Below are 26,070 nucleotides of genomic sequence, written 5' to 3' on the forward strand. Positions count from 1 at the left end.
GGAATGTCTTTCTGGGAGAGGGCAATTATATCTGTGCATATGGATGTATGTTCTCCTCTTTATAGTCACACTTTTACAGCTATCTGTTTGCTCTTATGGGGACAATGGAGATAAAAATTCTACAACACTCTGCTCTTGGTCAGAGCTCTAGCATAGCTCTTCTTAGAAAGATCAAATGAACAGGTGTGTTCTTCTTGAGTTCTCAAGTGCCATACTTCACATGCTGTCTGTGAGCTTCTGTCTGGCATAGATAGAAGCTCAGAAAGTTATGGAATTTTAGATGTCTGTAAGACATGTTTTTGCTTTCATTCTTTCCCATGTTCCCAAAACTGCATGTGATTTCTGCTGTCACTGAGGTTATAAGTTGACCCCATACTGCTTTAGGTTTCTATATCTTTCTCTGAAGTTATTTGGTTCATGATCAACAAATTCCAAATGATCTCAAGGTTAGTAATGTTTATTTCTAACTAGTTTGTGGAAACTACTAATTGTACAAACAAAACCCAAAAAATGAACTGAGGATGGAAACATACTGGGTCATTACCTTGGCAGGCATTTTGTTCATCATTTTTATAACCAATAATAGAATATCCATGTTTACATTATACATATATTATTTATGTATATTGATATATATTATATTATATATAGTCTTTAATAGAAAGAGACATAAAAAAAGCCTTTTCAAATGAGGCATGACACTTAATACTTGACACTCTTATTTACAATACATGAGTACATTTTTGACAGGATGATAATGAATGCCCAGAGGCCAGATAGGGCTTACAAAGACAGCAGGACACCTAAAAGAGGTGAGCCATGCAGCTGGACAGTTATTGCCTTTAGTTCTCACTATGTCCAGACAGCATATTGAAGTTAAAAATGGCATCTGATTATTGGAAAAGATGATGATCATCAAATTCACTCTGGCTCCATAAATGCTATATGGTCTTCAAAATGACCAGGGGTTGACAAATGCTGCTGATGAAGGTTAGAAACACAACACGAAACAAGCGTATCAGACCAGACAAGCAGGGCTCCACATATAGCCAAAGAATTTGCTACAGTATTGACCATGCCGCTGTAAGCAGCAGCACTTGTCTGAGTAAGAAGATCCTGGGTTGTGTGGCTAGGAAATAACAATGTTCTCCAAGAAACGAAGCCAACATGTCAGTGCCACTGAGTAGGTGGGGTCTGTGCCAAACCCTGACTCAGGATCTCTGGAGAATGCCCAATGATAAATGCATGCAGTAAGACCTGGATATGAAGAAATGCAGAAATGATCCAGGGAGAAGCCCTGAACACACTGTAGGGAGGTCTATCTTTGCAAAGCTGTCAGCTCTCTCTCAGTACCACCTAAAAATTCACTGTCCTGCAAGCTATTAGTCTGGACTCATTTTTCACGGTCTGAATTTACTGAAACTATGGTTGTCACATGCATCCATGCTCCCATGGCTTTTTTCTCATGGGATCAGTGAGCTAGGTTTCCATACAGTGCAGGATACTTTTGCAAAAATTATGGGATTTATCTCCAGTGTGATTATCTGTGCGGACCTGGACCTGGTTCATTCATTGCTTCTATACAGCTAAATTTTCCTTTGTCTGCCTTTTAGCCTACACAGTGTATAGACTTAGAGACCATTTTAAATATCCTGGTTATTTTTAAAAGTTCTGCATCCGTCACTTACCAATAACACTCTAAGTCAGGTCTTCAGTCTGGCTTTTGTTTCCCATTCTATCTTACTTTTTTCTCTGGTCTCTGTTAGTTTCTACAAATGTGGTCTTTCCTAGCCCTTTATTTTCCTAAGGCATAAAGACATCACTATTGAAAGATAACAGCACCCTTCTTAGAGCTCCCCTGAGGTTCTTTATCCAGCATGCCTCTCTAGGATGCTTTTCTCCTTCCAAGGAGAGGAGCAGCAGCTGGCCATGTTAATGGTTTTGATTTTTTTTTTTTTTTTTGCTCTTGCATTCAAGGCTAATAATCCAACATTTCTTTGGAAGTGCATCAGCAGGAGTTTCACACATAAATACATTCATCTGACAGCCTTCTCTCTGTCTTCCCCAATTCAGAAAGTAACTTAAGCATTCAAAATTTAAATAAAACAATTTGCAGACCAAACTATTCATAGAAAAAGTTTAAGGAAGTAGGTGGAGCAATTAGTTCAGTATGCTCCCTACAACTCTTTCTGTTTACACCAAACCTGTATTTATCAACAGTACTACCTTTAGCTCTCTTTTCCCTAAGTCACCCTACCTACTGCTGCTAGAAGATAATAAGATGTGGATTTATCACACTTGCCTTTGTCTTTAGAAAACACAAAGATAATGGGAACATAAGTAGAATAATTTTTTGAACAAATGGTATGTTTGATCTATTATGGGTTCTATTTACAGGAAGATGTCTCACTTCCACAAAGAAGTTAACCTGAGTTCTGAAATGTGTGTGTGCACTTAATTGAATCAACACATGATAAAGCTATGACCTAGTGACAAATTGGGAAACTCTAGTTAAGTTGCAACAATTCCCTTGAGCCAGAGTAGTTATAAAGCTGGGCTCACCATTGGCAAGTGTCTGTTTCTTATTTTCTTATATAGTCCCTAGAAGCATCTTGAATGAGACTGTAGGAAGCTAGACAAATTCAAGACAACACTGTTATCTTTTGTACTGTTTGTTTAGCTTCCCCAATGTCTCCAATACAAGCATCTCTGGTGTCCAGTCCCACTCCAGCTTCATCCTTCCACATGCTCCACTCTCCTTCTACTTCACTCTGGAATACAGAGGTGTGTGAAAGCATGGCCTAGCTAAGAACTCAACTGATCTCTAGATAGCTAGACACCCAGGCTGCTCCCTGGAGGCTACTACTTGAAATAGTTGAGTCCTGCAACCAAGAAAAACTTCTCAAGGAAGAGTTCCGAGTCCAGCACAGCTATATGAGCTGCACGGCCAATCAGGGTGTTGGCAGTGTTGGGTAGAGCATGGAACACATTGTGTCTGATCAGAGTGCAGTCCTTGGCTTCTACCAGAGGGCCCAAGAGGTTGTTGATCATTTCTGCATACACTGGCCCTGGAGAGAGAGAAATAAATAAGAGTGGAATTTAGTACTACAGTCTAAAGAACAGCACTGCATGTGTATGGGGCAGAACACACAATAGACTGGGTTCCAACCTCAGACTAATGGATGAAAATATGCAAATAAATGAAGAGATTGCAATTGGTAGGATAGTATGCCTTTCTGGAGGCTGGAGTGGGGTGGGTGGGACAATGACATATAGTGGACTGGTGTCAGAAGCTACAACACAAAGGAGAAGATTCCTAAAGAAACGCTTTCTCTCAACAAGGTACTAAGAGAAAGAAGATTCAAGAAATAGTCCACAGAAATTCAGTTTCTTCTTTTGAAAACTATGGGGGCTAGATCCATATGTATATAAATCATGGAAGCAGATATTTCCTAATATCACCAGTTGTTCAAGCCAAGCAGCATTTGATGACCCCCAGTTCTGACAGAAATGAGCGGACAATGCAGTTATGTTGCTATTGAGTTGCTTTATTTTTTAAAAATAAAAGACCATAGTTGATGGTGCTTCTGTGTAAAAAGTTGCTCAATTGCACTTGCCTTAAATAGTGGGGCCATAGAGGCATACAGTAACAGAAATCATGGAGCAACAAGTGATGGGCACGCCAGAGTCTACAGTTCACATCTCCTTCATCTGCTTCTTTCTAAAGCATCTTCATGACAAACTTATGTCAAAAAGAATTGATTCTCAACCTGTGTGTCATGACCCTCGTGGGAGGACTGAAGCACCTTTCTCAGGGCCATATAAGACCATCTACATATCAAATATTTACATTATAATTTACAACAGTAGCAAAATTAAAATTATAAAGTAGCCATGAAAATCATTTTATGGTTGGGGTTATCAGAAACACAAGGAACTGTATTAAGGGGATCCAGCATGAGGAAGGCTGAGAAACACAGCCATTCAGGCACAATTGCTCTGATAATCTTGCTGGCCAAAGTGGCTTCTTGACTCAGTGGTGAAGTTGGCAACCACAAGCTATGACATTATCATATATTCCTACCATTAGGTATTCAAGATTTTGCAAGAAGCATTTTAGCCAGAAAACTACCATCGAAGCACTGGAATCTACCACTTGTCAGTTGACACATGGTTATAAAGAGAACAGAAGTACTCTCTGTACCTAAGCCTCGCTAGAAGAAAGCTGCTCTCCCAGGGATGCTGAAACCTCTGATAGCACAGGTGAGACTGCATCTACTGCTCAAACTCCTGGCCCAAGAGGAACCCACCTGGAGGACTCAGGACACAAAAACCAAGGAGCAGTCTGGGACAGGATCCTTCAAGTTTCTATCTAACCCTGCCACAGCTCTCTGTACCCAGACCCTGCTGGGAGAGAGCTGAACTCCCAGAAGTCAGAAGCTGGAAAGAACCCAGATATCCTTCAACAGAGAAATGGACACAGAATATGTGGTACATTTACACAATGGAGAACTACTCAGTTATTAAAAACAACGACTTCGTGAAATTCTTAGGCAAATGGATGGAACTAGAACATATCCTGAGTGAGGTAACCCAATAACAAAAAAAAAAAAAAAAAAAAAAAAAAAAAAAAAAAAAACGATCTATGGTATGCACTCACTGATAAGTGGATATTAGCCCAAAAAACTCTGATTTTCCAAGATACAATTCACAGACTACATGAAGCTCAAAATAAAGGAAGACCAACGTGCAGATGCCTCAGTTTTTCTTAGAAGGGGAAACAAAAATATTCACAGGAGGGAACATGGAGACAATGTTTGAGCAGACACTGAAGCAAAGGTCATCCAGAGACTGCCTCAACTGGAGATCAAGCCCAAATACAGCCACCAAACCCAGACATATTGTTGATGCCAAGAAATGCATGCTGACAGGAGGCTGGTATAGCTGTCTCCTGAGAGGCTCTGCCAGAGAATGACAAATACAGAGGTGGATGCTCATAGCCAAGCTCTGAACTGAGAACAGGGTCCACAATGGAGGAGTTAAAGAAAAGACAGAAGGAGCTGAAGGGGTTTGCATCCTCATAAGAGCAACAATACCAACCAACCAGAGCTCCCAGGGACTAAACCACTATCCAAGTTATAGACACGGACAGATACATGGCTCCAGATACATATGTAGCAGAGAATGGCCTTGTTGGGCTCCAGTGGGAGAAGTCCTTGGTCCTGCCAAGGCTTGATGCTGCATTGTAGGGGAATGTCAGGGCAAGAAGGTGGGAGTGGGTGGGTGGGTAGGTGGGTGGTTGAGGGAGTACCCTCATAGAAGCAGGGGGAGGTAGGATGAGATAGGGTGTTTATGGAGGTGAAACTAGAAAGGGGATAACATTTGAAATGTAAATAAAATATATCAAATAAAAGTAGAAAAGAAGAGGATGGAAGAATATGAAGAGGGGATAAGGGGGAGTAGATGAATTGTTATATTCATAATTGGAAAAAGTAGGTTTGACTTTTCTAAATATTCTATGAATTGATACTTATATATTGTTTGTTCAAGTGTGTGTGTGTGTGTGTGTGTGTGTGTGTGTGTGTGTTTATAACATCTGTGTTTGAGTGTCTTTGAGAGTAGAAGGGGGAATTAGATTCCTTAAAGCTAGGATTATAGGTAGTCAGTAGCTACCTACCAGATATATGTTCTGTGATAGAACTCAGGTCCTCTGCAAGAGCAGTACATGCTTTTAATTACTTAGCTATCTCTCCAAATTTTTGGAAAGGTTTGTTTTTAATAGTTTTCTATTTTTAAGAATATTTTCTGGCTACATGTGGTAGAAGAGGTAGGAAATCTATGAATTCAAAGCCAGCCTTGTCTACAAATTGACTTCAGGCCATCATCCATGGCCACATCGTGAGAATACTTTTAGAAACAAACAAGCAAACAACATTAAAAAACTTTCTGTTTTTTAGACATGCTTAGACAACCTTCCAGAATACTACTAAAATGGAAATACCACAGTCCTATTTTCTGCACTAAATCATTAGGTAATTTTCCATCCATGTTCTTGTTCAGTTTGTGTTAGTTTCAGTAGAAAAGTTGAATGTTTATATGAGTATCTAGACCTTTGACAGACTAAATTAAAAAAAAAAAAACTAAAACAAACAAAAACCCCACTATATTTGATACAACAAAGTATATGTATCAACCAATCAACAAAAGGAAACAAGAAATTTTAGCCCATGTCCTGGTCCTGGTTGCTTATGCAGCTGGACACCCTAGTCGGTTGACATCTCCATGAAACACCAATAGACTCCATCCCATTCCTTATTTACCTCCCATGACACCTGAATGCATTACACAGTATTTACTTCCTTTCTCCATTGTTCTTTGCTCTCAGCGATCCTGCTTCTCTGGTGCTCTACTTGGAAAATAAGCCTGTATAGGCCATAGAGGGTGTAGAGGGCAGAGCCCATTTCCCAAGTCTGTATCCATTCTATTTTTCGTAGACGACACTGATGGAGCTTACCATCTCCAGGTGTCTGACAAGCAAAAGGCTACTCACATCACATGAAGAAAATAATCTGTACTGTTAACAGGTCTCTCTGTGTGTATGTGTGTGTGTGTGTGTGTGTGTGTGTGTGTGTGTACCCAGAGTGTGTGCTCACACCACTATTCCATCCTAGAACCAGTGAAGCAGTATGCTAATCTGAGCACGAGCCCAGCTGTTGCTAATAAAAAATACTCAGGGTTTCATAAATCTGCTTTCACTTTGAAAATTAGAAAGTCCCTTTCCAGAGGAACTGTGGCTTACCTGTGTGTCTGTCCTTGAGGGCAGTTTTACACATTTCGATCCTGGCTGAATGAAATGGCACATAGCGGTCTTGGGGAGAAGCAACCAGAACAACGTTTTTAAAATACTGCAGCCCTGTAACAGAAAGGAAGGTGAACATTTTCTCCCTCAGCCCTTCACACTGACACATATTGAGGTCTTTCCCAGAGAGTGGCATGAAGAGAAACCCAACAGAGAGTTTTGGGCCTTTGATCAGCCTGTTGATCTGAGTGTCACCACATACAGTTTGGAAGGCTGTGAATGAAACTCAGTATATTAGGCTTTCGTGGTTTGGACATAAGATAAATTTCTTGACCTCAAGAGTAACAAAAGTCAAGGAGGCTCATGGGAATTTCACTGTGGACTGGAAAGAAAGCAAGGAAAAGTGGCTAGCAATAAGAGCAAACCATGCTTCCATGGGCTAGGAATTCATAAAGCCCATGGGAACAATGTTTTCTATTTCTCCCTCTTCCTGGATTCCTAATTTTACTGTCACATGCAGCAGCAAAACAACTTCCAGCCTCGCCACCTCCAGCCTTGCCTCCTCCAGCTTCAACCCCTTTAGTCTTGTTTCCTCCCAGATTTCCTTCCTACATTGTTCCCCACAGGGAGAATACAGATCTTTCAGACCAAATGTCAGCTTGGCACAGAGATGTAGCCTTCAGGGTTCATCATGGACATCTGGGAACAGAGCATAGCACACGGCACTCAGCCCTCACCTTCAGATGGAGCTCTTCCTCTTGTCCTACATTTACCTATCCTCCTAACTTTTCTCTTCCTAACATACCTTTTAGTGAACAAGATATTGTCTGAAGGCTCTCAGCTGATCCTCTCTATGTAGGTCCCCAGTCCATATCCAAGATCACAGCTCAGCATCTCATAATGGGGCAGGCAGAATCTAGGGCAATGGCTGTCTGATATGGGCCCAGGTAGGAACAAGATAACCCCATAATCAACTTCAGTATGACATTGTTACAGCACCCTAGCTCTTCACCTCCCCATGGCTCAAACAAGCTGAGACATCATTGTTGAAATTATTGTCACACACCACATGTGTATGCCCAGTTTCACCTCTCTTTCTTCCCAAGGGAAATAACTAAGTATTCCCTTTTGGCCCGGCAAGACAGAAATAAAAAAGTACAGGCATGAGCCTGTAAATGAATTGGATCCAGGGGTATCAATATGTGCTTATATACTGCGTCTGAGCAGGCTTGCTCCTGCAGCAGTACTGGGTAGGCCAATCAGTTGGTGGCTCTTCTCCCTTCCCAGACAGAGACAACTGATCCATGAATGATGCTTTTCTCAGCTGTGGTCTCTATGATCTAGGCTGAGTTTTTACACTACTCTTTTCATTTTCATCACAGGGTGAGGGAAAATATTATCGAGGAACACATGCAATGTGTTCATATGGAAACACATACAATGCTCAACTCTTTTTGAAATAAATCTATAGAGGTGAGAGGAAAACACAGAACTGGGACAGCCAACATAGTAGAATGTATGATTGACAGAAAATAAAAGCCACAGCTTCTGGGCATTGCTGAGATCCAACACTTGGTGGCTCCTGTGCTACACAGGGTATGGTTGAGACATGCTGACATGCTTGCCCTTCAGCAGGTTAAAGGGACACTGGTAGACAATGTGCAAATGAACACACAGCATCAGGGCTATACTGTTTACAAGTCTCAAACTCAGGTGCAAAGCAAATCACAGACCTGTCTTTTGGCTAAGTTGGTAAAGGAAACATTTGCGCAGGTCAGCATTATCCCTGAAGGTCAGCTGCAAAAGGGAGCCGGATTTCTTCAGTTTCTGCATGAGCCACAAGCCTAGGAAAAGGGAAAATGAAGATTTAAAAAGCAGGGCAAAACAAAGCCAGAGAAGGCATTTTTCAGCTAGCTTTAAATGAAGAGAGATATTGAAATTTTATTAGAAAATTAAGAGTTAGATTTGTATAGTTTGTTTTAATTATGGTTGTATGGTGTTATATCTGAGTGTGCATATAGACAAGAATATCAGGTGTCTAATGCATATCAGGTACTTATCTCATTGAACACTGAGGGAAGCTGGGGGAAGCAGACCCTAGAAACCTCACCATCTGCATATGCTCTCCCCTAAGCATTGAGGTTACAGCTGTGAGGGGCACATACAGATTTCTTTGAGAGTTCTAGAAAGTTGAATCCACATCTTTAAAATTATGCAGCCAAGGTTCTTATCTACTGATTAGTGTCCCCAGTCCCCAAATTTACATTCATAGTGTTGGTAACAGAAGTATAAAATTACCCTAAAAAATGCTATAGGCTTCTAGTCCATGAAACCAGGCATTCGGTAATCTGCTTGTGCTTTTGCAATTAAAAAAGCCAAATAAATAGTACCCAAGAAAGGTCCAGAGACTGGAAAACTAGAACAGTTATTTCCAACAGAGCCCATGCAATACTTAAGTAGATGCTTACAAGAGTATACTATGTATGACAACCAAAGAATAAATGCCAGAAAAACATGAACACTATATGGTGGTATCTATAATGTATATTATATTATTGTATATAATATATATTTATAATTACAATTTAATTTCATGTAATATATTTCTATAATAACTGTAACCATGTAAGGTTTATAATATCAATGTATTTATAACTAGATATGCTTATAAATTCTATCTAATTTATATATAAAATATATAACATGATGAAACATAAATTATATAAATTACAAATTATATATTAATAATATATTAATGAATTATGAAGTAGAACATAATTTATAAAATAATACAATGAAATATATATGATATATAACATGTAAAAAATATAACAATGTACTGTGTATAATAATTTATACATTATATTACATTATATTAGTATATCATATAAAAAGAAATAGTGTGAACCATGTGGAATTACTTTAAGTATTACAGGTTGGATGAGTTGGGTAATATATCTTTTAAAAAAACTTTTATATTTTAAGTTTATAATTATGAGGTGAAGACCCTAAATTAATTTACTTTTGTTCAAATATGGCTTTGGGTTTGTGCCAAAAAGACTTTATATTTGTTACATATAAAAGTACCAAATAATGTCATGAGCATCTGGATCATCCTTAAGATACTTGAGAGGATGGTCATGAATCTGAATCACATCTGGAAGAAAATTCCAGAGTTCTTGGGCAATACAGGGAGGACTGAAGAATGAGAGGGGAGAGAGAACTCTTAAAAGATGGCCCCAATGCCACAGAATGGATCTTGATAAGCAATAAATGCATAGTCCTGATTCATCTTTTGAGAACTATTTGTGCAGTTCTAGAGCCTGTCTTTATTTTTAACTTGGGTTGTTTAGTTTCTTGGTGTTCATTGCTTTTATTTCTTTGTATGCTTTAGCTATCAATCCAGAAGTATAGCTAAGAAATATATTCTTCCCCCTCTATAAGATGTGACAGGGTAGATCTTGGGGAGTAGGAGATGTATAGGATCAAAATACATTGTATGTATGTATAAATTTTTCAAATAATCAAAGAGAACCTGCATTAAAAGAGGTATGTTCTGACATACTAACCATTATTGTAGATGAGCACATACTGCCTATGCAGTGTGCATGCTTTTCTAGCATCTTGCTGCATTATGTAAGGTCAGTTACTATCTGGCTGTCGTCAGTCGCTGCATCCACCTTACACTGTGGAGTACTGTGGTCCTATCCCTGCGAGTGTCTATCAGGCTGCTGATTAAACCAGCCTCCTAGGCCATTATAAACCAGACGTTCTACACAGCAAACCTTCCTGCCATCAACTGCCTTAGAAGCCCTGCTTGTGTTCCAAAACACATCAAGTCCCTCTCTTCCTCCTCTCTGGTTCCTGTCCCTTTCTCTGCTTCCCCTTCTCCTCCTTCCTTCTTTTCCATTTAGATATTTGCCCCCTCTCCATCCTTCCTGTGGTACTGGGGATCAAACCCAGGGTCTTCTGAATACTAGGCAAGCACTGTACCCTAAAATACAGCCCTAGGCTTGTTCCGTTTCCCTCTATAACTCCAACCTCTCATACAATACAGTTGAAGTTGTGGGGCCCTCAAAAGAGAAGGGAAAGCAAGCTGTATAGAATTTCCTTCAATTGAATATGACCTGAAATAAGGGTTGGTGAGTTTGCCTTGTAATTTTCCTTTTGAATCCTCAACATGTGTTCATGCACTTATATGACCATGAATGCATACAGCATGTGTACACCCACATGAGTGAGTCACTCTGTGCAGGTAAATTCCCCATCTGCAGGGTCAACAAGTTTTTTTCAATAGTTATGTCCACTGAACACATGCGGATTTTTTTTACCCATAGATAACATTGTATTTCAATTTTTTGTATCACATTTGTAATTTATTAGGAACTAAAAGCAGCCTGAAGATGATATAAAGTATGAAATTTTTTTGTCTAGGTTACATATAAAAACTATGGGAGATTACATGACAAACTTAAGAATTTAAAACATTTGGTATCTGTGAAGGTCATAGAAGCAATCAGCAATAGTTACTGAAATATAAATATAAATATACACATATATTCTATGCATGATTACACATATATACAAAACATAAATACCATGTTTATTTATATATATACATATAACATACATACTGTAAACACATACACATATGAAAACATGCATGTAGACAAACATAGTCTTGATTTCAGAGAAAGTTAATGAATATTATAAGTAAGAAGCCTTAGTCAAATGCAACAAAAAGACTGCACATATGAGAGAAAACATACAGTATTTTTTCTGTCTAGCCTTGAATATTAGCTTAACATGTCATTTTTCAGATGTGTGTTTTTATTTGCAAATTTCATAAGTTAACTGTATTTTGTAGTAATAAAAACTCCATTGTGTATCTGTACCATGTTTTCATACCAAAATTCATCCCTCATCCTCCATTTGTGAGAGTTATATAACATTCCATCAGTAATTTCTGTCTCCAGTTCCAAATTATTGATGCCTCTGCTAACTTTTGGAGAGTGATGAGGGTAGAGAAGACTTACCTGTACTAACCAGGGTGCTGTTGTTGTAAAGAGTCCCCAGGTGAGGCCCAGACAATGACAGGAATGTGTGGAGTTTGTTGAGGTAATACCGGAACCGGGGCCTCGTGAGGACCGATCTGATAATAATGTTGCCAAGAGAATGGCCAATGAAGCTGTTTAGAAGCAGGAATGACACATGTCAACGACAGCAGAGGACTGTTGCTCAGGGATGGGTTGTGATGAGACACACCAAGGTCTTAGCACTATCCACCCACACTCCCCAATACAGAAGCCCTAACACAATACACAATGACTGATGACTATGGGGTCAATATTTTCTGGCACATGAGAGTAGGAATTATATGCCAATATTGGGAGGTGTGGAAGAAGTGGGGTGTTTACATCAGATCTCTATTAGTAAAGCAGCCCCCCCTGATTTCTGATCCCCAGGCTTCCTCTCAGCCCATCTGGGGACAGCATAGCATCCTTACTCAAGTCCATATATCTAAATATTGTGATATCCTGGTCATTGCCTAACTGAAATCCCAGTCCCATACACTTTCCCAGGAGGCTATTAATTCAGTTCCAACAATTGTTCTGACACCACTCACCCCTTCATTTCTCTGCCCATGTATAGAGCTGCCTGCTCTCACTTATACGGACTGGCTATCCTTCTGCATGCTCTGTTCAAGCTCCCTGCTTCCTTCTGATCCATACATTCAATATGCCATTCAGATTTCAATTAATTATCAAAACCCTATAGTCTGACAGGTATGCTGACTTATCTCCTCTTACAGTAAATATAAAACCAGCAAGGTAAGAAGATACAGGTGTCAGCCTACACAATTGGACGGCCTAGACTGTCCCATCATTAAAAGCAAACCTCTAAAGAGAGATTCCTTACTTATGGAATAAATATATCCTACTCTGAAGACTAAAAACAATAATTGGTCCTCTGACCTCCATCCTATGTTGGTTCATCTATATGCTAAAAAAAGTACAAGCTGCTCCTTTTATCCCGAGTTTCTACATATGTTTATTTCCTACTGTGAGGATATGAAGTAAAGGTGGCACTGGCTGGAACCTCTAATTGGACAGGAAATTCATTTAGGGTTCTAGTACAGCCATTTCCTGACAATCCAATTAAGAGAAGACAAAGTGCATTTTCAAATATTTGAAACGCTTTAAAAAAAGTTATACACTCAGTACATGGCAAATCCTAAACCTGTGAGAATTTCAACATGAACTCAAACCTAGAGACTGTTATATTAGTTTCAAGACGCTACTGATGAGTAGCGACATATTTATTCTTATCACCCATATTATGAAAGATATATAGGTGATGACCCAGACTTGGTACACATTTGCTCCTTCCAGAAAGTATCCAGATTCATTAAGAGCCAAAAGGTTAGTTATTGCAGTGGCTTACAGGAGTCGCTCAAGGTTCATATAAAAAAAAAAAACACTCAAAACTGGGTCACCTGCCTTCCCTCAGCATTAGCTACCTGTGGTTTCCTTTTACCTAATTCGGGATATGGAGAGGTTGTACAACTGGATGTGTTGAATAATCTCATCCAACAATCGATCTGTCATGGTATCAAAATCTGCAAATGTGTCCATCTGGAAGAAGAAAAGGGAGAAGGTATTGGAAGAAGTTACAGATTCTACATCAAGAATCCTCTTGAATTCAAAACAGCATGATATTTTCTGCAAAGGCGATTAAGCCTCTTGTACGTGTTATACTTTGAGATTTAACTTCAAGGAAAAGATCCACTGGGGTTCTAATGAAGAAACTGGCTGTGTGCTAAGAAGGATTTTGTGAAGGAAATGCGGTGGAATATCTGAGTGCATGTTCTTGGCATGTGGTGTCTGCCGTTAAGCTTGGGCTTACTGTATCTGCTGGCATTACTTCCCAGAGGAGGAAGCAGGTCCTGCTAGGGGAGAGAACTTGCTCACTATGTATGAGCTAGGAATCACACCAAGATATGCTTGACCATTGTGTCGTATGGTTACTTTTTTGTTGTTATTGTTACTGTTGCTGTTGTTATGTTGTCTGTTTGCTTGCTTGATTTTTTTTTTCTTTTTTGATTTTTGTTTTGTTGTTTTTGTCGTCTTGGTACAAGCTAAGGATACCTGGAAAGAAGGAATCCCATTTGAAAAAATGCTCCTACTAGGTTGATCTGTTTGTAAACCTATAGTGTATTTTCATGACTGGTTATTTATTGGGAAGGCACAGTTGGCTCTCAGCTATGCTATCCCAATGCATGCACGCTAAGCAAGCCATGAAAAATAAGCCAATAAGCACTGTTCGAAGACTTCAGATCCTGCCTCCAAGTCCCTGCCTTGAGTTTCTACTCTCATTTCCCGCAGTGATGGGCTGTGATGTGGAAATCTATGTGAAATAAACCATTTGCTCCACAAATTACATTTTGATCATGGTGTTTATCATAGCAATAGAAAGAAAAATTGGCAGACTTTAAAGCTCTTGCTTTTAAAACTAGCACAGCCTTCAGGTTATTATATAAGTTAATGCCTAGACATCTGCTTTGGGAAAGATTTGAAAGCCATTTATGTCTTATGAAGAATGGCCAAATGACAGAAGACGGGGAAGTCCCATACATGTCTAAGTACTTGAAGACATAAAATATTGGTCTATATAACAAACTTTAGGAATGTGACTGGGAGCAACACAGAAGTCTATTTAAGTTCAACATCTTCAAGCAAAACTGTCCTTCATGAACAGTGTAGGAGCAACAGCACCGTGGAACACCTGAGCTTCCAGCCAACATCTCTCAAGAACATTCATTTTGGTGGTGAAGAGTTGAGTATACTTAAGGAAGGGGCTGAAAAGAGAATGCAGCATATTCTTCACCATCTTCTAAAGACTCTTGGAAACATTAACACACCTCAAACTGGTACTACAATTATCAAGACCTTCTAGTCTCAAAGAGCCTCTTTGCTCCTTTTGAAATTACTACCATATTCATTATTTTACAATTGTATGATAGTGAAGCCTGTACTCACTATGATGAGAAATTCTCTGAAAACCACACTAAGGTACAAAAGCATCCTAGGAACTTCACAGTCAGAGTGCTTAGAAAGGACCTTCGCATTCTGATTTTTTTTTTTTTTTTTGTAAAACTTTCAGTGAAATAGCACAGTAGGACTGAATTAGTACTGAGAAGAGACCTCTCCACTTTAGTGATTTGCACAGAGACCTTGTTCAAACCAGCTTGCAAGACCCATGTGGATGCCAGATGTCCTGGTACATATCACAGAGTACATGAAGGGATCTCTCATAAAAGCTGGATTCCTGGCAGGACCTCTGCTATTAACCACATCCATCTTCCCTGAAAAGTCAACTTCACTAGGATAAAGCCAACACAAGGTCAAGGAACACTGGTCATTCATTCTTCGCCCTTCTCTGAATCTCTCTGAGACATCTACCTCAAGACATAGCCACATAAGTGATCTTAAAATTTGTATGACATCCTGTTCTTTGGATCAAAGGGGGATTCTCTGCAGAGCTCCTGGGATCGATGCCCTGTGCTGTACCAGTAATTAGTAGTTAAACTGCTTTGAAGGTTGAATGGGGAAACTACAACAGTTACCCTGAAAACAAAAAGCCCCTGAATGACAGTTCTCCTACCTTTTTCCCTTATGTTTTAGTGCACGTCACAGGCCTAGAACAAGGCCAAATGCAGGCATTAGCTGTTGATGGATGAGTTAGGTCTTTTCAGGTCCTATACATTTATTAATGTATGTTGGCAAGGTCATTGAACAACTTGAGAGTGTTGGTTCTTACTTTCTAGTATGTAGGACTCAGGGATTGACTAAAGCTATTCGACTTGGCAAAATTATGCTTTCTCAGGTTTTGATGGTTCAGTGTATAATTATCACTTTCATTAATCATGAGATCTCTGAAATTATTATTAACAAATGCATTCTTCTGAAGCATCTTTATGACTCATTTGTCTTACTCTCTGCCCATCCTCATCTCTTGCTCTTAGATTCACTAATGTCTCTTTGACTCTTAACATTTCTTTAGAGTCACAGTATCAGTCTGCCACATCAGATTATAAAGCAATCATAATCTGGCTCCTTATTGGTATGTGACAATGCCCTGTCCCCATTGTAACTATATGGATGCCCACATAGTTGGTACTCTAAGCAGCCATACTTGCAATACTCGGTGAAGCCAGAAGCTTCCAGTTAATGGATACATACCAACTTTTATCCATTTCATACTTTTCCTCAAACTTCCAAAGTAACACATTAAAGGATTTTCCTCCCTCCAAACCAACCAAGCACTTGGATATTCTTCAATGGGCCCCTTTATTCATGTGTCTTGGAACCTTTAAGCAGTTCCTTCAAATCCAATGTTCTCTCAGCCCAACATTTCTGTCCTCATACCTGATTCTTTTCTGACATTAAGAAGTCCAGTTTTCCCCCAGGGAGCCCCAGTTCTATGAATGTCTTCACCAGCCGGAGGTCTGCACTGTTCCCTGAAAATGACAGATAACAGCAGTCATATAATTAATCAAAATACATCACAAGGGATTACTTTGTATCCCTCTCTTAGATTACAATTCAATTTTCCTTTTGTTAAACAGATATTAAAAATAACTGAAGTAATTCTACATCTTCTTCTCTTGTTATCACAATCAATGTACACACACAGGGGTGCTCTTTTAAATGGCCCCTCTTCAGTAGAATTATTCCTTGATCTGCCATACCAGTTTTCTTTCTGTCCCAGAAAACTATTCTCTCACTAGCTTTTTGGAAGAGGCTACCTATTGTCACAGTGTACAATTCCCCTCAATAAATTATTTTCTTATCACTTATAGGTAAGTAGGAAGAGATAAAAAGTCTACCATGTTGACTAAACAAAGAAAGATATATTCATGGATCAAGAGGTAATCAATAAGCTTACAAATGTTCAAGCATATTATTGTGGGCCAAGGAATTAAAAGTTGGCAGTTCCAGGAAGGTGCTAGGATGAGAGGCACATTGTTGACATAAAAAGTAACACAAGAAAGTAAATTTATAACACAATAAGTTAGGCACATAGTTTACAGGGGCCATGGGGATTCCATTGTACCTACATTACTTAATGTATGCTTATTTCACTCCTGGATCCCTGTAGAGTTAAATAGGAGTTGCAGGCTATTTGATATTTTGATGGTGTGTTTTTCTATGCTTTCCCTATAGGTCATGGTTTCAGAGAACTTATACACTGTAAGTGAAATTACAACTAATTTTATATTATTTATTATATATTTTCCCAATGATTCAAAGGTGTATAAAAGAATCACATAAAATTTGGAAGAACTAAAAATTTGAGACCAACCTTATGTGAATATTCCCAGAGACTAGATCTTTCTAGTACATAATCAAACCTGTAGGTTCTAGGTTATCTTCTTTTAGGAGAGATACATTTTCTCAGAAGTTAAATCTCTCTACTCTATTTTTGTCAATAAATATGCTTTTTGTAGTCACTTACATTATGGCTTAAATGTCCTGAAAGATATTTTAGTAGTGGTCATTTAAAAAGTTGGTGATGTTCACATTTAACATGAAACATTTGCGAATAAGAAGACATCCTTCTCTACTCAAGATACTGAGAATAAAAGACGTTGCTGAGCCTAATCTTTCTAAAACAATTTTATTTAATAACATGTTAGACTGAAAACATTGACAAGAAGATAGATTTTAGGCTTTCAGCACAACAAAGAGACTATATAAATATTCATAACTTATCTCAGTATATCCAGTTCTTGATATAAATATGCTATTGACAGATTTAAACAATAGGCCTTGTAATATTCTGAAGAGGTTATACACTGAAGTAATAGTGTGAAAGCCCTCTTTGTTAATACTTGTTACTTCTTTTGACCTGTGTTCTGAATGATGCTATGGGCATCCCAGCTCTATGAATTAATACAATACTCGTAAATCACCTCTACCTTTGTTGGACAACTCTATTTCAATATGCATGAGGTTAAAAAAATCACAGGTCTATTGCCTAACCAGTGTTCTTGCTTTAAAGATTTCTTTTTATCATTGCCAGTCATATGTATGTCTATGGGAGTGATTTCCACAGGTATCCAAGTAGTCTCAGAGATCAGAGAACAACATTAGATTACTTTGATGCTGGAGTTACAGGCTGCTGTCTCCAACTCATTTATTCATTACAGCCACTGAGAAGCAAAATCAGGTTTTCTGGGGAGCACCAAGTGTTCTCAACCATTGTGCCTTTTTCTGGGTTCCCTGATTTCTTACTCACAAAACATTTTAGAGTTTTCAAAATAATAGGTGAAAATCTCTCTTTAGTGACATTGGGCTGATGAATGAAAAGGTAATTTTTATCTCTACAAATCCTAGAGCATGGTAGTATCTAGTAAACAAAAGGTGACACATAAGTGAGAGATGGAAACAATAGCCAAGTCCTTACAAACACTCACCCCAGGGTGCTTAAAATGCATCCTTTAATCCTCTCTCTCAAATTCTCCTTCTAGAACCACTCTATAGACCTCAAAATGTCACCAATTCCTGCATCCCAGTGAGATATTTATGCATCCATCTCCTCATTCACTACAGGTTCATTCCATAAATTATACAATTATTAGTTCATTCTATCAATAAAATCCTCAGCACTGATTTAAATTGTGAATTAACTCAAATACATAGTATTCATACAAATGCAGACACAGACACACAGACACACAGACACATAGACACACACACACACACACACACACACACACACACACACACACACACACACACATATACTTGTGCCATGCTCTTTCCTTAGATGTTAAGTTTTTTTTTTTTTTATATTTAGTTGATTGTAGATTGAGTGTCTGTCTAAATCACTTCATAAAACTAAACTGAATGAAGGAGTAATCTGAGGAGTAAACTTTAGAACTTACCATCCAGGCCATGAACACAGACCACCAGGTGAATGCCATCTTCCAAGTTTTCCTCCTCTTCCTCTGGTGGAAAATATGGTATGTCAGAAGCTAGTACAGATAAGTCACTGTACAGAAATCCTTCAATCTTCAGTTCTTTTTTAAACTTTTCTTTGGCCTGATAAAAACTGGAGAATATACCAATTAATCACAAGCCATACTGTTGATTCCATGTTGAGCAGGGAATGAGTTGAATGGGTATGTAGGACCGATGATTGTTCACAACCAAACTGTCTTCTTAACATCACAAACTAAATCTAGCTTAAGGAAGATGCTGTTCTTAATAAAAGGGCAGGAAAATATCCTCAAGTAAACAAACAAAAACACAAGAGTTTTGATTCTGCAGATTTATATTTTAATTCTGAACTGGAAACTGAGTAAAGAGACAAGAACCTGTGAGTTACAGGATGTGAATACCATTAAAATTCTCTCCTGATAAAAGTCCCTTTCCTACAGGCCTACCATGGCTTAGCTTCTGCCTGCTATTCAAGTACTAACTGCCAGCATTCCGAAGAGCATCACCGGTTTGGGGGTTCAGGGTTTCTTGTTTTGTTTTGTTTTCTAGTTCATGCCATAAACTGATCTGGCATAGTTTGCTTTCTTGGTGCCTATGTATGTTATAGAATTCTACATGATTTTTATACTGAGCTAAGATGTTGTCTGTGTGCTTGCTTGAGAAGACAGTTTAACAATATTGAGATTCCCGAGGTTAGAATCTTGGTTTTAACACTTCTGATAACTGCTGGCTATCTAAAATGCTTGGGACTAGAAGAGTTTTATGTGCAAATGAATATAATGCAGGCCAATGATCAAACAATTTCAAGTTTCAGTGTTTTAAGATTTAGGGCTATATACATGTACATAGTGAGATAACTTGAGGCTGATATACTATAACTTGATAACTTGAGTCTATATACTGAATTAGGTTTCGTTTTCTGTATGGCTTAAGCCCATTACATAAAGGTAAAACAATTTAATGTAATAGTTTTATTATAGCTGAACATAAGAAAATTTCATGGTGCAAAATTCTCCATAGGTTTTGTCACACTGTATTTCAAAAATATTTTATATTTCAATAGTATGTTATTATAGTTTAATTGTAGATTTCTTGCCCAATATTAGCAAGATCCTAATTTTGATCTAGAACAATAAAAAAACATGTAAACTTTTGGATCTTATATAACGTATAAGTGTGGATTTTCAAGTTAATGATGTTCTAGTGTTATGTATCCTTATCTCTTTCCCCTCGGTGAAAAAATTCTCTCCTCTAAATTGTTTCTATTTCCCTGTTTAGCCAATGCATAGTCATTGCTTCGAGATAAAACCTTTGGCTCCACTGAGCATGCAGGAATTATCACATTTGTCCAACACTGTCCTAAATTGCTACTTTGTTAACAACTGCCAGATTTTCTGTAAGACTATGAGTATAGTTAGAGCTGGAAAAAGTCTGACCCCATTTTGTACAGTGTCTATCTGGACTTCTTGAACTGGTGAACAGTTTAATATGACAGGTATTCAACTATTAGCTATTTGCAAGAGAAGAATGCTTATGAGGTACTCTAACAAAATACTTCTATTATGTGTCCAATGAAAGATGTATCTGATAGTTGAAGGTGCAAATTAATGAATTGCAAGCCAATGATAAAGTTATATATTCTGCTACTGCAAAAAAAAAAAAATAGTTGCTTTGAGAAGTGCACAATCTTAGGGAGAACATAGGAGGGAAATCTGATGAAGTTCAGTTCCCTCAAAGGTCCTAAAATCTCCTTTGCAAAATATGAAAAGATTGAGTCTCAATGATATTCATAAAATAATATATCACAATTAAAACCAAGCAGAGTTTTCATATATGCCCATTCAAATTTGTTTAATAAGCCGTGTTACATCCATAAAATGGACTACTATGGAAGCATTAAAATAGAGAGTGAAAATGGACTTATATACAAAGATATTCTATTATCTTAAAATGGAAAAAATAATCAACAAGTGTCAAAATAGTCATATTTTTATTAAAAGATAAATATATTTAGGGCACAAACTTCAGTATAGAATGTTTTTGTTGTGCTGTTATGTTGGGAGATGAGCTCATCTGTAATTCTTTGAATTATTTAGACATTGTGAAGTGTATGATAAGTATATTATTGCTTTGTTTAAGTGAAAATAACAAACACCTCCATATCCAAATAGGATGCACGAAGCTGAGAAAACCTTGGGAATACTTATGTGACTCCTTGAGGACCTATAAAGCACCTGAAAGCTTACCTAAACATCCTTTCACTGACTTCTTCTTCCACCTGGCTGGAGTAGGTAGAAACAACGCCAAAGGAACCCAAAGGTTGATGCGTGATAGGAGCCAGGCTTTGTCTGGAAGAGAGTCCAGCCCTAGCAGGGGTCTCCTTGGGTACAGATGAGAAAGGGAGACACGTGGCAGTGCAAGACACAGACAAGTTAACAACTTCCACTGCCTTCAGGCTATCCAGAGACAAGGCCTCTGTGGAGTTCAAGTGGGACCCAGAGATGGAAGTTCCCGTCTTCAGTTCTTGGTTTCGTGATGCTTGGGAGGCAATAGTGTGAGTCACAGTGGGGCACACAGTGCCTGCTTCATGTTTGGCCTCCAGAGAGGCATTATGTCTTCTGTTCAATGTCATGGTATCATTGACACTTAATGAACCATTTTGTACACCTGTAGAATTCAGGTTGACAGCTTCAACAGCTGGGGCACAACTGATTTCAGGCACCCTGTGGTGAGATGCAGCCCTGACTTCTGAGATACTGTTGTTGGAGAGTATGTGTTTGCTCATGCTCAGTTCTTTCGGTTTACCTTTTGCAGTTTCCACTGCTGCTCTATGAAAAGACCTGGCCTTAGAATTCTCAAGCGCTAAAGTACATGGCATTTTTAAATTAAGACCTTTGGTTTCAACATGTGGTGTGTTCTCAGCCATGGAATCCAAACCACAGGGTCCTCGAAGATCAGGATGATTCTCTTTGCCTTTAGGGATGTCCATGTACCCAGGACCCTGGGGTCTGTCCGAATCTAAAGCTATGTCTGCAAGGGAATGCCCTGCCCTAACATCCTGGACCCTAGACCCACCATGAGAAGGAGAACTGTGTCTGGGTGAACTGTTGTCCTTGTTAGAAAGGTCCAGGTCTTCAGAGAATACTGCTGTGTTCTTTATGGTGTCTGACCCTTCAGCAGTATCCTCGGGGCTGCTGATCTGTGGTGCAGACACAGACTTGGTGAGCTTGGTAAGTGCCAACTCACGCTCCTCATCTTCAAAGGGCAAGGAACTGATGGAGGAAAGAGAGGCCTGAATGCCACTGGGCAGGCTAGTGTTACTCTCTGTGTGACCACCCTCCAAAGAGTTCCTGTGGTGGGCATGTCTTCGAGCCACCTGATGGAAGACGTCCCGATCACTGGGTAACTCCAAGGCTCTGCTTCGGGCCTCAGACCAGGCAACAGAGCTTGGCTCACTTTCAATGCCTGAGTCAGAGATTATGGAGGCTGACCTTTTGATAATGCCAGAGAGCACTAAAAGGTCTTCCGGCTCTTCAGCATGTTCTAGCAGGGAAGGCTTGGTGTCCAAAGCTTCCCTCAGAGCAGTGCTCTGTGGGTCCCAGGGCTCAGCAGGGGTGAGCTTCAAGCTTAGCATTACAGGCTTTCCCTCCTGGTCGACTCCCCTCCCTAGAGTCCTCAACTCAAGAGCAGCTGTTTGGTTTAAAGAGACAGAATTATTCTTACTTATACCTGCTACAACTTTGCTTGGCATAGTCTTAACAATCCCATAGCTGTCCCTAGGGCTCCTGTGTTCATGTTGAACATTAAAGCCCTGCACAGGTTCAGCTCTAGGGTACTTCTTATTGCTAGATTGCACATCAATGTAGGTCAGTGCTGGGGTCTGCCCTTCCTCTGGGCCTGGACTTCTCCTACATATGTTTACATCTGCTAGTGAATCTTTTACAGCATCAGTCCTTGGGCCAGTCCAGCAATCATCTTCAGGCATGTCTGCTCTGTTTTGAAATTCACCAATGGTCAGGTACACCTGAGATTCTGAGCACACATCCACAGGATTCTGTGTGGAGACATTCTCCTCCGCCTCTGGACACCTAATAACATCTTCATCAGAGCCCAGCTGGGGTGCTTCTGTAGTAGATAACGGAAGGTCCTTCCTTGAAGATGACTTTTGATTTACAAGATTCTTTTCTTTTCCTTTTAGATTCATTATCGCTGGGCTTGTCACTGGGACATCAAAATTAGGATAAACACTCAAGTTATGCCCTATAACAAAAGAATAAAATTGTATTATAGCTTACAAATCAAAAATATAAAGTAGTCAAATGTCTCCCTGTAAAAAAAATAATTCAACTAGCCTTTATGAGTATCTTTTGGAAGTGATATGACCTTCAGACTTGTGAAAGTTCTTTTGTTATAGAAATACCTTTTTTACTTGGGGATGTAGAGATATTTCATGTTAAGCATGTGATTCATGTCAAAGTGTCAAATAATTTATGTTGATGAGACAAATAAGAACAAAAACATGACACAGCATGTATTAGAGGGTTGGGCGAAGGAAAAAGAAATGTCCATTAAACCTCTTTGAAAACATTTCATCTCAGTGTTAGACCAGTGACTCCCTCAATCTTGTCCACATAAGAAAACACCAATTCACACTCAGGACTGAATGGCCCAGGAAACGCCTCAGATTGACAGGTTGACAGCATACATGGAAGCTCCAAGAGAGGAAAAAAACCTGAGAACACAGAAACTTCTAGCTAAGTTTCAACATATAGATCCCACCTCCTCTATTTCTCATCTGTATCGCTGTCTCTCATCTATTTTGTTGCCTTTCTTTGTTTCTGTGTGTCTCTGTCTAATGCCTCCACGTCTTTCTCCCCATCCTTCACCTCAAGTTCTTATTGTGAGTAGATGGCCACTGTTTATTTCACACAACAAAACTTCAATTATGAACACAGTTTTTCTTGAGTTCTATGAGTCATCTGGACAAATTCTTAGACACTGAAAATTTAACATAAGCCAAGAATTTGTATCCAGTGGCCATAATCGCAGACTGTCAGTTTGCCTGTAGAAACTGAAACAAAGCTTCGGTGGAGAAATGTTAGTGCCTGACTTGCATTGTATAAAACAAATGAGGAGAAAAAGTGCCATAGAAAAAGTAGCTATTTATCTTATCATATGACTTATGGTTTATTTATCAGAATATAATTGGTATCTCTTCTTTGTCAGTGTGACAAGCAAGATCAATCATAAACCCCATGATTACAAAGTAAAGAAAAGAGGGCGACTTTCTGCTGCGAAGGTCTGATTGTGAACTGCAACATTGCCACTCACGAGCACTCTAGTGAACTGCAGACTTCAGTAATATCTTTGCAACTTCCTAAACTGTGGAATGGGCAGATCTTTATGAACCCACAAGCCTTTTGCTCTTCCCTAAGTCATTAAGTGAGTTGAGGTCATGCGTGGGGTAAAAAGTGCTACTTTCTGCAGAATAAACACAGAACTCCATTGTCAAGTACACTGTCCATGTGATAGGAACACCAGACTGAAGCTCCCAGGATCATAGCCATCTTCAGAGGCTAATAGCAAGGAACTAAAGCATGACCTTTCATCTTTTCTTTTTTCCTTAGCTGTTTTCTATAAGCCATTTTCTTCCATTTTTTTCTCTCTGACTTTAAATCCTCTCTTTCTCCTTCTGCCCCTGATGACTGGACAGTAACAACCATTCTCCATGTATAACCATCATAACCCAAGATCTGAGATACAGCAGGTGACGTCCCCCTCCACACACACCATATAAATAAGAGGCTCTTTTGTTTGTGTTTTCTTTTACAGGTATAAGCCTCCCATTGACAGATATCTAAACTGGTCTCATTCCCTGACTATTATGAACAATGCATCAATAAACACACATCTATGTGGTAGGATCTAAAATTCTTTGGGTGCATGTCCATGATTAGGACTATATAAATCATATAGTTCTGGTTTCAGCTTCATAAGATTCTTTCATTTTAATTCCTGTAGTGACTGTACCAGTTTATATACCTAGGAACAATGGAGGTAAACAAAAAGGTGGAGGATATCCATAGAGGAGCAGGGGTACAAGGGAGGGCGAAAGAGGCAAAGGAGGTTAGCTACACTCCCAGATAGGCTCCACATTTTCCCAAGAGCATTTGAGCAACACAAATAGGACTTGATGAATGTGTATTATTGTTTTTAACAGAACAGAAAATGAGGTGGATATTAGGGAGATGTTGGGGGAAAGCAAATATGATGGAAAAAAACTCTGAAATCTCCAAAGAATTTATAAAATAATAGACACTAAGTGTAATAAACACCTCAATTTATATGTTCATATGTTTTCAAAATCAAACTAAGATTTAAAAGGCTTCATGTGGTTTTTAAAGAGCTATATCAATACAACTTATCTTAAACATTTTCATGAATTTAAGCCATACATACATGACTTACAAACCACATAAAGCTTTGATACATGATTATCAAATAATTTTCAGTGTAATTTGTAACCAGATTGAGGGAGGAATGAACTGCTCTTTTACCTGTGTGCATTCAGTGAACCTGGAGATATGGGAGATATTTGCTTTCTTCTGAAGATCTGTCCTCTGTCTTCAGCAAGAATAGCATGCACTTTCCTGAGGATTTCACAACATCCCTCCCACATACATGCAGTGTGATACATCCTACCACCATGTTATGGCCCACTTGTAGGCACTAGTCTCCCTGGAGAAGCCAGTTTGTGTTTTACTTCTATAGCCCACAGGCTGACATCTTGTCAAGTTTCAATTTGATGAACTATGTTCCTGAAAGGAACTAAGCCAAGAATAAAAATCTAGCAAAACTAAGATTATTATCTTCATTGATTGCTTGTATTGGCTTAAATATAATTATGGCAATGATGTTTAGTACAATAAAAACTAGACTGGAATTAACTTGGTGAAAAATATCTCCATACTAGGCAGTGGACTGGTAAAATGAAGAGTAGGCATTTGTGATTAGAATCAATAAGGTGGGCAGTCATTATAAGTACCAAGGAGCTTTTGACTTGGTGGACTTTTTAAAATATTGAGAACTCAAGGTAAGCAACTCCTTTGCCAAATAGTGTGTCTGCTGTGGCCAAGCTATAATGAATGGTTTCCAGGGATCAGACCAGCAAGAACAGGAAATATGAGCAAAGCACGGAGTGGATTTAAGGTGGTGAAAACTATCTATATGCCATAATATGCTATAATAGTTAAGGCATATGACAAA

The 26,070-nt window shown here is 38.9% G+C and overlaps 1 protein-coding gene across 1 annotated transcript in view; it reads right to left on the reverse strand.

Annotated features, from left to right (window-relative positions):
• Nucleotides 1-2,862: 2,862 nt before the first annotated feature.
• Nucleotides 2,863-26,070, reverse strand: part of FAM135B (family with sequence similarity 135 member B) — a gene marked incomplete at both ends in the record, with an annotated part of 152,615 nt that continues 129,407 nt past the window's right edge. Inside the window, 8 exons of the mRNA XM_080939778.1 lie at nt 2,863-3,068; nt 6,800-6,913; nt 8,533-8,643; nt 11,836-11,987; nt 13,337-13,434; nt 16,228-16,319; nt 18,750-18,916; nt 21,051-23,064. Coding sequence (XP_080795904.1) covers nt 2,863-3,068; nt 6,800-6,913; nt 8,533-8,643; nt 11,836-11,987; nt 13,337-13,434; nt 16,228-16,319; nt 18,750-18,916; nt 21,051-23,064 — 2,954 coding nt within the window. The remainder of the gene's footprint in view (nt 3,069-6,799; nt 6,914-8,532; nt 8,644-11,835; nt 11,988-13,336; nt 13,435-16,227; nt 16,320-18,749; nt 18,917-21,050; nt 23,065-26,070) is intronic.

The sequence above is a fragment of the Micromys minutus genome (assembly GCF_963924665.1).
Source record: "Micromys minutus genome assembly, chromosome: 27".
In the NCBI taxonomy this organism is placed as follows: Eukaryota; Metazoa; Chordata; class Mammalia; order Rodentia; family Muridae; genus Micromys; species Micromys minutus.